This window comes from Tamandua tetradactyla, chromosome 13 (assembly GCF_023851605.1).
Source record: "Tamandua tetradactyla isolate mTamTet1 chromosome 13, mTamTet1.pri, whole genome shotgun sequence".
Taxonomy (NCBI): Eukaryota; Metazoa; Chordata; class Mammalia; order Pilosa; family Myrmecophagidae; genus Tamandua; species Tamandua tetradactyla.
In genome coordinates, this window is record NC_135339.1 from 26,891,125 (window position 1) to 26,904,816 (window position 13,692).

At 36.3% G+C, this 13,692-nt stretch overlaps 1 protein-coding gene and 1 non-coding gene across 4 annotated transcripts in view; one reads left to right on the forward strand and one right to left on the reverse strand.

Annotated features, from left to right (window-relative positions):
- The window catches only part of PPA1 (inorganic pyrophosphatase 1), a 29,893-nt gene extending 23,021 nt beyond the window's left edge, over nt 1-6,872 (forward strand). For all 3 annotated transcript variants that reach the window (XM_077125030.1, XM_077125032.1, XM_077125031.1), the window contains exons 7-11: nt 704-831; nt 1,090-1,175; nt 4,887-4,956; nt 5,891-5,933; nt 6,517-6,872. In XM_077125030.1, coding sequence (XP_076981145.1) covers nt 704-831; nt 1,090-1,175; nt 4,887-4,956; nt 5,891-5,933; nt 6,517-6,548 — 359 coding nt within the window. In that variant the 3' untranslated portion in view covers nt 6,549-6,872. The remainder of the gene's footprint in view (nt 1-703; nt 832-1,089; nt 1,176-4,886; nt 4,957-5,890; nt 5,934-6,516) is intronic.
- TRNAR-UCU (transfer RNA arginine (anticodon UCU)) lies at nt 4,747-4,817 on the reverse strand. The gene has a single exon. It is a non-coding gene; the product is annotated as a tRNA-Arg (tRNA).
- Nucleotides 6,873-13,692: the final 6,820 nt, after the last annotated feature.

The following is a 13,692-nucleotide window of genomic DNA, read 5'->3' on the forward strand; positions in this document are numbered from 1 at the left end:
AAGAGGGGCCAGTTACTAGGTTTTTAGAATCACAAGATAAAAATTATATAGTATTACAATCATCAAAGACTGAGACAGCTGGGTTACAGTTCAATAATTTCAGGTACTTTCTTCTGGCTATTCTAATACACTAGAAAGTAAGATGAGCATGTATATAAGATTCAGTAATCATAATTATCCGTTAATTCTTAATTTCTTGGTTACATAGTTCCCAGTTCATTTTGTACTATGGTACTGTGATAACAGAATGTTTGATATCCATATACCTATATAAATTATAAATTGGACTTAAAGCAGAGTTATTTTAGTCTACTAAACTCTTGCTGTTGAATCCATTCCTTCTTCCAGTAACTTATCCTGATTGATGTTTTACATTTGTATCTTCTGTTTATCAGTGGTAAGCCAAGGAGGGGTTTGGTCAGTTTGATGACATTAATGTTATGCAATTTGCAAAACTGTTTCTTTCATTGTGTAGCCCCCAGCCATTCCTCTCTTCTCTTATCTAATCACACCTACTATCTGATAGTAATTAATGTAACAGATAAATATTACATTTTTTCTTTTAATTTATATATGTGTTCTCTTCTCAACAATATGGTTACCTCCAATATCATATCCCACGGCTCTTGCATGATAAGTATTTGATATTTCTTTTGAATACATAAATACTTATGCATCTGCTATCTGCTTATTCTCTTCTTAGATATTAATGATGTCAAACGGCTGAAACCTGGCTATCTAGAAGCCACTGTGGACTGGTTTAGAAGGTACAAGGTTCCTGATGGAAAACCAGAGAATGAATTTGCTTTCAACGCAGAATTTAAAGATAAGGTAAGAAAAATCATTCAGAACCATAGCTTTAGTTATATTTGCTTTCATACTTATGACTTAACCATATTGTTGCCACCTAAAGACTATTTGATTTATAAAACACATTTGTAAAGCATAAGACAGTCCTGATGTTGATGTTCTCCATTTTTGACACAAGAAGTGATTCAAAAGAGACAAAGTATCAGGCTTTGGGAATATGTTTATAATAGGAAGAGGACACTTTCCAGTGATTGTAATGCCTTTCTTTTCAAATTATAGGACTTTGCAGTTGATGTTATTAAAAGCACTCATGACCATTGGAGAGCATTAGTGAGTAAGAAAACTGATGGAAAAGGAATCAGTTGGTAAGCTTTTAACCCTTTTCTCCATGTTTAACATACAAAGCAGACCAGCTTATTCTAGCTTATTAATAACCCTAAGACATCCTTCATTTTGAACAGAAATTGTTATGGCTTTGTCAGTCAGTGCTTAAGTGGCAAGGTAAAATCCATATGAAAACAATTGAAAAGTGTTCCATAAAATACTCTGAACAAGTACAAACTAAAATTATAAAAGGGACAGTGAGATCGAAGATGTTTAAGAGTAATTGGGAAAGGCTGCCTCGTGTCAGGGTGCTTAGAATCTGTTAGTTAAATACGGTTGAAGGCAAGTGTTGGTATTTGTTGATGTAAATATATAAGATGTATTGCAACTAAACCAGGGTCTATCAGGCACATCAAATTATAACTATCACTAATAATAACAATAGCTTATGTTTATTGACCAGTTAATATTTGGTAAGCATGTAATTGAGGCATAGAGAGATTAAAGTTCACTTTCCTCACACCACAATAAATGTTGGAGTTAGGATACAGACCCAAGTCTGTCTGGCCCTCAAACCCATGTTCTTTATCAGTATCATATACTTCCTCTTAGGTATTTAAATATTTATAAGAGGATACCTGCTAGTCTCACTTAATTAATGTTGTTCTGGAAATAATAGTAAAAAATAAGAAATACTGGTAGAAATAAAATGTGGGAATATTAGAAAAAGGGGAACAAATATAAAATGTTTCCAGGTGATATGATGGTGTTCCCAGAAAACCCTAGAAAATAAGGAATTTGGCAAGGTGTAACTGATTATAAAATGAATGTATATTAATGGCTTTCTATACAAACTATAACAGACACTAAAATGGAAGAAATCATCCCATATGGAATAGAATTTTAAGAAAGAAACAGTAAGGTATAAATACTAAATCTGCAGGACCCAGAAGAAGACAGCATTAATGCTGTATCAAGGAGTGTTAAAGATGTTGAATAGAAAGGTATACTGTGTTCTTGAACAACATTCAGTTTCAACTAGAAAAATCTGCTTATAAGATTAGCCAGGAAAATTCTGAAAAAAGTAAGGGTAGTGGTGGTAAGAAGAAGTATTAATTATTGTTGCTTCATGCTTTAGTATTGGCTAAAGTTTATATTGAAGAAGAAAGAAATGACTCAATTCTGTCAGAGTTCAGTAGACCTACTGTAGAACTAACGATATAATAGGAATTTAGTTTATAATAAAGAAGGTATTTCAGATCAGTGGTTTTGGATCAACTGGCTGTTTAGGAAGAAAATAAGACTTGATTTCTATCTTACTTCTCACACTTCTTTCACTAGAGATGCAAACCAGCAATGTGTTCTGTTTGTTTTGTTTTCAAAGGCACTCTTTTGTTTTTAAAGGGCATTGTACCATCCAGCCCACAGTATACCTTTTAATTATGTGTTATCTGCTGGTGTTGTGTTTGCTGCCCTTGTCTTATACCAATATTTAATTTCAGGTAAAAAAATTTAAAGTTAAAAAGTTCTTTGAAAAAAAACATAGATGAATTTATTTATTAGCTTGTAGTAAGAAAGACCTTCCAAATTGAACAGAAAACTCTAACATCCATAAAGGAAAGGTTTAGTTATTATAATATTTTTTATGTATCAGAAGATGATTTTTTCCATTTTCTTTTCTTCACATGACAAAGGGCTAAAATCTTTAGTTTACAAATAGGTATTCAAGTCAGTGAGAAAAAGACTAGCAACTCAATAAATAAAGGGTGAAAAAGTGGAACAAGCAGTTAACATATTAGAAGATGAATAATCTCATTCATATGTAAAATGCAATTCAAGAAGATAATATTACTCTCCAATAGATTTGTAAATATTTCCAAAGTTGGATGATAACCAAGGATGCCAAGAATGTATATAATTGGTGGGAGTATAAATGGGTACAGCTTTTCTAAAAGGCAATTTGGCAAATCTAGTCCAAAAATTAAAAATGCATGTATTTTTCTTCATAGAACCACTGCTAGGGAGGTCTCTTATAGATTTTTATCAAAAAGTTTATAATAAAGATATATATATATATCATAAACACCCATATATATATATATGGATGTTTATTATAGCATCATTTATAATAAACAAGTAAATAAAAAAGGTAGAAATAATCAAAATGTCATGGTTAAGTATAATATAATAAATACATATAATAAAACAGTATGTGGCACATTTTTTAAAAAATTAGATCTAAATATGTTGATATGGAATCATGTCCAAAAGCGAGAAAAGCAAAGTCTGTAGTGTATTTAGTATGAGCGCTATGCAAATTAAATGCATACAAACACAGACACATCTTGGAATCTATTTATATTTTAACTTTTTTCCTGGAGAGTAAAGAACCATAAGTAGTGGTTGCCTTTGGAGACAACCATTCTGAGTGCAGAGGAGGCCTTTTTTTTTTTTAAGATCAAAATTGATCTGGGAAGTAGCATTTTTTTCTGAATATTAGACAAATCCTAATGTATAAAAATAATTCTCCCAAAAATATTCTATTCTGTGAGTCAGGAAAATGTCCTGTAAAATGCAGACATTGTCTTTCCACACACAGCAGAAAAACTGAACACATTTACACATTTTTGTGAAAATGTTTAAACGTAGTACTTTGTTTTTAGGTTAAAGTCTCTATTTTGTGGTCTTTTTAATTCTATGGAAATAGCCTTAATGTATGTTAAATAACAGGTAACTATAGATATTTTCTTTTTCATTTTAATAGAACATTTCTGAAAATACCTATATATAGTACTATGATAATTGATATATAGGAAATTTTGAACTATGGATATGAAAATTTTTTTCAAATCACCCATAACCATACTGTTTCTTGGAGTTTTTCTTTTTAGTCCTTAGTATGCATATATAATGCCTTTTTTTTCATAATGAGGATCATATTGCATATACCATTTGTTTTAACACTATATTATAAGCATTTCCCCATATTTAAAAAGTAGTGTTTTTATAATATTATGTAATATACCATCACCATATAATATTCTAAATGATCGAGAAACCACTTTTGATCATTACATATTGTTAGACATTTTGATTATTATCAATTTTTCTGTAAATTTAGAATAGTGAAATAGTGTCTGGTGAACATCTTTCTAGATCATTTAAAAAATCTTGGATTGTGTTCTTACAAGTAGAATTTCTCTACCAAAGTATATGAACTTTCTGAAGATTTTGGACACATTTTACCAAATTATTTTTCACAAATGTTGAAACAGATGTTACTCCTGCCAGGATCTTAGCAACAGTGATAGGAACTGTTTTGGGGGCGCTTTTCCTCCTTCATTTTTTTTTCAATTAGGAAAGAAATGTCTCATTTTAATATGCATTTTTCAGCTATTTCAATGAGAATTACAAAGCCTTCAATCTATGGTTCTTAAATCTGAACTTGTTAAGCAATTTGAGTTTAATTAAATCCATAAGTAAAACAGACCATAAGAATAGCTATAACTTGCCAAAATAAGTAGTCACAATGTTTAATATAGGTGAGAAAGTTTTCATCTAAACCAAATTTGAATGTCATCTGTTTATTTTTTTAATTTTTTGAGGTGTGTGTGCATGGTCCAAGAATCGAACCTGGGTCTCCCGCATAGAAGGCGAGCATTCTACCACTGAACCACCCATGCTTTTTAACTCTTAATAAGAGAGAATTTTTTGATACTGTGACTTATGATTACTTTTGTTTTATTTAACAGCATGAATACAACAGTGCCTGACAGCCCTTTCAAGTGTGAGCCCGATGCTGCCAAAGCCATTGTGGATGCTGTATGTAAAATTTTCCTTTAAAAAAAAATTCCTGGTGTTGAAAAAATATGGTGCTAAATGGGGAGAGAAGTACTTCTTTCAACAAATATTTGAGTACTTCCTGTATGCATATTACTATTTGAAATTATAAACCATGGACATACACAGATACACACTTGAGGGGAAACGCTGAGGAGTGATCTGATCAACCGTATCTTAATTCCAGAATGTATCAGGTAATCCAAATGCCTGTATACCTATCACAAGCCATTTCTCACAGAAGAACCAATGGAAATCAACTTGGCCTGATTACAGCAAGGGATTTATTAAATTTTGAGTGCTATTATAGGAGTGGTTTATAATACTAAAAAAAGACTTTCGTGTGAGGTAATAAGCCATTCATCAAGGAAATAATGCTGTTGATGTACTACTTTTATTACCTGATTTGGATTAGCCAAAAGATAAAACCAGGTCATCTTAAATTATTCTCATAATACTGAAGAAAATGAGCTCTGCCTTGCAAATCGAGTAGTAGAAGGAAAAAAAGGACAATTTAAAGATAAAGCCAGTATATGTAGATTTATCTTTATGTATGAATCCTGACACTTAAAGTTTAAATGATTAAGTAGGAAGGGAAAAGACAATTAACTTTTCTATGAGACCACTTTTAATATATATAACATATATATATCATTATATGTGTATAAAATTATTTATTCTTTATTTCTCTTAAAAAATATTATTTTCCTGTGTGTTATTAAGAGCCAGGAAGCTTTCATTTGTTACTGTCTGTTAGCACTAGAGAAGACCATGCATTGTTTCTGTATGTTATAAATTATTTTTAGGACCTAAAAACTGTGATAGTTGTCTTCTGTACAGATTCTTTTTATTTTTTGTGCCAGTATGTTTTTTTTTTCCTGGATAAGACTAACACATTTTTAATATTTTCTTTTAGTTACCGCCCCCTTGTGAATCTGCCTGTACACTCCCAACAGATGGTAAGATCTACATTGTAGTAAAATAACATTAAAAATTGTGTGTGTATGTGTACTTACATACATATGAAGAGAGGGGGAAAGAGAAACCTTTTTAGAGTTCCCTAGTGTACATGGAAAGAAAGATGGGCTACCTCATACCACCTTTATTACCAGCCTTTATCATAGCAGTTTTCAAACTGTGACCCAGAGTACTCCTGAGTTCCCGGTAGGTGCCCCACAGACACTGAAGGGGACATCTGGGCTGGCTGGGCTGTACCTCCCCATCTGGCCAGAGGCTGCTTCTCTCCACACCTGATGTTAGACTTCACTGTAAGGTTCTTCTGGTGAGAAATGGCTTCTGCTACTTAAAAAACAAGTTTGAAAGTCACACTTCTATAGGATTAGCATCAAGAATAAGAAAGTTCAAAAGAAAACACCGAAAAATTGCCTGTTTTTTGCTGTGGTAACTACACGTATATATGTTTGTTTTAAGATAATCTGTAGTAGAATCCACAGAGCAAGTATGCTATTCTTAGTTATCTATTGGATGTAATTTTGATTCTTAGCAGGAATTCTAATTCGTTTTTCCTTTCTCTGAATACAGTGGATAAATGGTTTCATCACCAGAAAAACTAATGAAATCTCTCTGGAATACAAGCTGAAACTGCTGCGTTCTTTTCATCTGGAAGTATTTGTTGCAAAAGTAGCTTTTCAAAGCTTTAAATTTATAGAACTAATCTTATTAAAGCAAATTCTGCTGTCACCAGTCCTATATATTTGGAATGCTGTCTGTCTAAAAACATTGTTCATATCTCAACTAAGATAACTTTATTACATGCTTAAATATCAAAGCAGACGTTGTAATTTGGAAGTCATTTGTGAATAAATGTGCAAGATAAACACATACTAGATGTATATGTGTACCATGTGTCAGAAATAAAATTATTTTGCTGAAACTCAGTTTAGGATATTTTTATTTTAATCTTTAGTCTAATGTTTCCAAGCAGACCATGGGTATTTATCAGTGTCTGTTTTCTATCAAGGATCTGAAAATTCAACCTTATAATTAGTTATTAGAGTAAAACTGACTACTTATTCTTAGGAACTTGAGAGTGGAATCTCTTAAACTTATAGTAGTTTTGATACTATGTTTGGTTACCTAATTGCCTGACATCCCATTGTAAAGCAAAGGCTTTTTAACTTAGTAAAAAAAGCAAGCACAAACTAGCTCAGCTTTTGAAGTGACATAGTTACTTTTTTTACTTCTCTAATCAACAAATTGGACCATTCAGTCATTGACATTATATTTTGAGTTATCAATCAGAAAAGCTTTGTGATTAACTTCATGGGCTCTGGCACTGGCCAGACTAGCATTTAAGTCCCAGCCTATCTACTTCTTACTTCCGTGTTAGATCAGTTCCCAGTCACTCTGAGCCTCAGTTCCCTCATCTGTAAGGCAGACCTTCCTGTAAAAGCATGGAGTGAGCATTCAGATTTTTTAATTGAATTTTTTATTGAGATAATTGTGGATTCATAATACAATAGACTTAAATGTAGATTTCTTATACCCTTTGTCCAGTGGTAACACTTTGCAATACTATAGTGTAATATCACAACCAAGACATTGATGTTGGTACAAGTCACTGTTCTTACTCAGATTTCTCCAGTTTTATGTGTAGTAATCTGTGTGTATGGGTGTGTTCTACACAATTCAATAACCTACATAGGTTCATGTCGCCTATAAAATATGATTACACATCCACAAGAATCCCTTGTGATGCCCCTTTAACTACACCCACCTCTCCTGTTCTCCCTCTCACCTGGCCCTAAACTTTGGCAACCACTAATCTTTCCTCCATTTCTAAAATGTTTTCATTTCAAAAATGACCTGTTAGGATTGGCTATTTCTTTTTTTGTGGAGAAGAAAAGAATTTATTCATAATCTTGCAAGAATGGGTGCTCAACCAAAATGCGGTGGCTGGCACGCCAGGTGGTAGAATGCCGCAGATTTTATACCCTAAGCCTTGCACGCAGGCCCCTCCCGTTTCTCCGCTAATTGGCTACCCCAGAGGTTACAGCCTATCTGGACAGACTAATTCAAATTTCCCCTGAAGGGTCCCGCTTTTGATTATGCTTTACGTTTCAGTGAACCCCACCGTGACTTATTTAAACTTGTTTTTATCTCTATGAATTTGGCACCGATTCTAGGCTTGTGTCGGAGGCCCTCTCCTTTCCCTGCCTGCAAGACCAGTCTGAGCCATTTTGCAGCCCTTTGTTTAGTTAATTCCATTTCTCTCATCCTGTGCCATCTTGCATGAAAGCTGAACTTAATTTTATTCTTACAAATTCCCCCCTCTTTCTTTTTGAACTCTTTTAGTTTTCACATTAAAGTTTTTTTTTTCCAAATTTGATAAGCGCTTTTTCACACTCCTCATCATAGGGATATTTCTCTTTAAGGGGCTACAAATTGATTTGCCTGTACAGAACAGGCATTCAATGAGTCTCTGAGCTAGCCTTTGGACACATGGGATAATGTAACACCCAAGTGCTCCGAGTACCCCAGTTATGGTGATTAAAGAAGTTAATGTGGACAGTGCCATCCCTTTCCATTTCCCAAACCAGCTTTCTAACCATCCCGTGAGAGGGTTATCAATGCCTGAATTTTCTGCCAATTCTTCACATAAAGCCGTTAGGCCTTGTAAAGCTTTGGTGATAGTTCCATCTGGGGCTGTATTATTGGGGATAAATGCACAACTATCCCCAACCATAACACAAACCCCTCCCTTTTCTGCTAGCATGTCTAGGGCCATCCTAGTCTCCCATATCATTTGACTAGTAGCATCTAACTGTTTTGCTATTCCCTCAACTGCATCCTTGTCATAATTGATAAATCTTTGCTGATTATAATATATATAATTACTCTAATCCACATTTTCGTTGATGGTGACCACCAGAATAAGAATCGAATCCTAAAGCTACTTAATTCCTAGCCTTAAACACATCTGGGATTCCCCAAGACACCTCTATACTGTCTAAACAAATTCGATCGTTGAAGGAACCAAGTAAACATTTTTCTTTCTTTTTCCTGGGGTTAGAACTTCCTCTTTTTCAAATGCCAAGGTGAATGGGATGGCCAGTTGGTCCAGAGCATAGGGCCCTTTCCACTTCTCAGGTAGTACTGGTTGGAGGATGTCACACTGAAGGTCTGCTTGGGGACCTTTCTCCAGTTAAACTGGAGAAATTCCCGGTACTATCCTCAGTCACATCGTATGCTTGGGTACACGAGGCCACAATTCCAAGGCCCTGGAGCCCTCCTCCTCCTCTAGAGAGACAGGCAGAGTGGTTTCCTGGATGGGGGCAGGAAGCCGGTATGGCCTTGACTTTTCCACCCCTGATCGGAGGGAAAAGAGGACAACGTCCTACAGTTTCCACCAGGGGTAGTATTCTGAAAGAGGAGAACTATGTGTTTGAACTCCTTTTCATGTTTCTCCGTACCTATCAGAAAGGGCACAATGAAGACAGTGGGTTGGCCTGTTGCACAAGCATAACAGTTGTTTTTGTTTAGACTCTAGACTGTATATTTAATCCATTCCACCCAGGCATTTGTATCTCCATACCCCATCTCTATTTCTATGGTTTGCTTCAAATTTTCTGCCTTGACCACCCTGACAACTTTGGAATCATTGTTTTGGGAAACCAACCGCCAGCTGGGTCTCTTTTGGTGCTATTGAAGAGTTAAGTGGAGAGGGTGTTGTTGGTGTTAGGGAGAGGATGTTGTTCTAGTTTGCTAGCTGCCGAAAGGCACTATACCAGAAACAGAATGACTTTAAAAAAGGGGAATTTAGTAAGTTGCTAGTTTACAGTTCAAAGGCCAAGAAAATGTTCCAATTAAAACAAGTCCATAGAAATGTCCAATCTAAGGCATCCAGGGAAAGATACCTTGGTTCAAGAAGGCCAGTGAAGTTCAGGGTTTCTGTCTCATCTGAGAAGGCACGTGGCGAACATAGTCACAGTTTCTCTCTCATCTGGAAAGGCTCATGGCAAGCACAATGTCATCTGCTAGCTTTCTCTCCTGGCTGCCTGTTTCATGAAGCTCCCCGGGAGGCATTTTCCTTTTTCATCTCCAAAGCGCTGGCTGATGGTCTTTCTGCTTCAGGGTGCTGCAGCATTCTCTGCTCTCTGAATCTCCTTCATTCTCCAAAATGTTTCCTCTTTTATAGGACTCCAGAAACTTATCAAGACCCACCCAAATGGGTGGAGACATGTCATCACCTAATCCAGTTTAACAACCACTCTTGATTAAATCACATCTCCAGGGAGATGATCTGATTACAGTTTTCAAACATACAGTATTGAATAGGGATTATTCTACCTTGATGAAATGGGACTTAGATTAAATCATAGCTTTTCTAGGGGACATATATCCTTTCAAACCAGTACAGATATGTATCCTGAACCTTCCTAAAGGGTCTTTTCTAGTAATGTCTGCCCCTATCCCATATAGTCGATCAACTACTACTACATGTCTTCTGCCGCCCTCTGCCGGATGTTTGTCTGCTTTCTTGATGGTTAGCATCACCAGGTTACACTGAAGAGTTTTGCAATTTGGTGGTAAGTTTCCCTTATAGAAGGTTATTTTAGCCTTTAATGGCCTCTAGGCCCGTGAAATTAATCCCACGTTCATGGTCCACCCTTGAAACTGGGTAGTCCATCAAATATCATCCCAGGAGGGGCAAGGAGAGGCTCGACTATAACGCCCCCCCTACCGGTTCCGGACATAAGTATTTGTTTTCCCCACTCAATTGTCATTGACTCATTGAGTCTCCACAGTCTGTTACTTGACAAGCATCAGACTGTACAGTTTGGGACTCTCAACCTTCGGTTACACTCACCACCAATCTGACAGGCTCATTGCGTTCCAAATTTGAAACATGATTGCTAGTATAATTATTTTCATTTTTAAATTGAGCTTTAAACCCCTCATCTTTCTTCCTTGGTGAGACTCTCAGACCAGGGTTACTATTAACTATGTTAGATTAAAATACAGAATCCAACCCCCAAATCCAAAAACCCCTTCTACCCTCCCAACTATTGTCTCTTTAACTTAATTTTTAAAGGGTCCGAAGTCGAAGTTATTTCCCAGGAATCAGACCACGTTGTTGGGTACTTATCCTCTGGCTCAGGTCCTTTCACTCAGGTATAGTGAGTCCAGCCTTTCTCTGCCATTTGGACGGCCATCTCCGTTGTCAACAGAGCTTGATAGGGTCCTTCCCGGGCCGACTGGAGTTTGGTCTTTCCATGATTTGATAAGGACCCAACTGCCATGTTGGTGCTGATGGACAGCAAATTCAAGAAGGGGGAGTCTGGGCCAGCAAGCCACAGTGCCTTGGTCCACTTGGACCAGCACAGAGTTGCTGGTCACTGTAAGGCATGTTTTCCCTTCCCCTTTTCTTGTTCACGATCAGTTGATCCAAGAGTCTGGTTTCGGGTCCTTCTGGCTGTTGGAAGTGGGCCCCCAAAGGTGAAGTCTGAGACCGCTCAATCAGCAGGGCGCGCCTCCCCTTCATCCTCCCTGGGGGTCATCCTCCAAACCCTCGGATCTGGGACAAGCCCCTACAATTGTCAGAAAGAAAGTCACAGCTGAAAGAGAATAAATGCTTACCCAACTGTGTAGAAGATAAGAATTTATTCACGATCTTGCAAGAACAGGTGCTCAACCAAAATATGGTAGGTAGCTCCAGGACTAGCTTTTTCTGCTCAGCCTAATTCCTTGGAGGTTCATACGAGTTGTTGCATATATCGATAATTTGTTCCTTTTCATTAATTCCTTTTTATTGCTTAGTAGTATTTCATGGTATGTATGTACCACAGTTTGTTTAGTCATTCACCTGATGAAGGATATCTAGACTAATTCCAGGTTTTGAATATTACAAATAAAGTTGCTATAAACCTTCATGTACAGAACTTTATGTGGACATAAACTTTCATTTCTGTGGGGAAAATGCCCAGAACTACAATTGCTGGGTGGTAAGACAGCTTTATAAGAAATTGTCAAATTGTTTTTCAGAGTGGTTGTATGTACCATTTTACATTTCTAACAGCAAGGTATGAGTGATCCAGTTTTTTCCTCATCTTCTGCAGCATATGGTTTGTGACTATTTTTTAATTTTAGCCATTTTGTTAGGTGCGTAGTGATCCCAATGGCTGTTTAATTTCCAGTACCATTGTGGTGGTGGTGTTTTTTTTTTCTTAATTTTTTTAGTGAGAAAAACCTTGACATTCATACTTTTAGTACATGGTGCACAATCAGTGGCTCACAATATCATCACATAGTTGTGTATTCATCATCATGATCATTTTTAGAACATTCACATCACTCCAGAAAAATAAATAAAAAGAAAAAAGAAAAAACTCATACATACCATACACCTTACCTCTCCCTTTCATTGACCATTAGTGTTTCCATCTACCCAATTTATTTTACCCTTCCCCCCATTATTTATTTATTTTTATCCATATTTTTTACTCATCTGTCCATACCACAGCTATAAGGAGCATCAGACACAAGGTTCTCACAATTACAGAGTCACATTGTAAACGTTCTATCTTCATACACTTGTCTTCAAGAATCTAGACTACTGGGAAAACAAGACAAAGAATCCAGGCTACTGTGACAAAATGTTTTAAGAAATTATCATGATGATGAATACACAACTATGTGATGATTTTGTGAGTTATTGATTATATACCAAGAATGAAATGATTATATGGCAAGAATGTGTTTGTATGTTATGTTAAAAAAAAAAAGGAATCTAGGCTACTGGAATATAACTCAACAGTTTCAGGTATTTTCCTCTAGTCATTCCAATATACCATAAACTAAAAAGCGATATCTATATAATGCATAAGAATAACCTCCAGGATAACCTTTTGGTTCTGAAATCTCTCAGCCACTGAAACTTTATTTTGTCTCATTTCTCTCTTCCCTCTTTTGGTCAAGGCTTTCCCAATCTCTTGATGCGTGTCCTGGTTTATCCCAGGCTTTCTGTCCCACGTTGCCAGGGAAATTTACACCCCTGGGAGTCATGTCTCACGTAGGAAGGAAGGCAGTGAGTTCACCTGCTGAGTTGGCTTAGAGAGTGAGGTCACATCTGAGCAGCAAAAGAGGTTCTCTGGGGCTGATTCTTAGGCCTAATTTTAAGTAGGCTTAGGCTATCCTTTGCAGGAATAAGTTTCATAGGGGCAGACCCCAAGATCAAGGGCTTGGCCTATTTTGATTTATTTGTCTCCATTGCTTGTGAAGAGTATTAGAAATTCTCCAAATGGGGAAGTTGAATATTTCCTCCTTTCTCTCCATTTCCCCAAGGGGACTGTGCTGGTTTAAAATGATGTACATATCCTAGAAAAGCCATGTTTTAATCCTAATCCCATTTTGTAAAGGCAGCCATTTCTTCTAATCCTTATTCAGTATTGTATATTTGAAACTGTAATTAGATCATCCCCTGGAGGTGTGATTTAATCAAGAGTTGTTGTTAGGGCGGGTCACGGTGGCTCAGCGGACAAGAATGCTTGCCTGCCATTCCAGAGGACCTGGGTTCAGTTCCCGGTGCCTGCCCATGTAAAAAAAAAAAAAAAAAAAAACAAAACAGTGGTTGTTAGGCTGGATTAGGCAGAGGTGTGTCTCCACCCATTTGGGTGGGTCTTGATTAGTTTACTGGAATCCTATAAAAGAGGAAACATTTTGGAGAAAGCCAGAGACTCTGAGAGAACAGAGAATGAC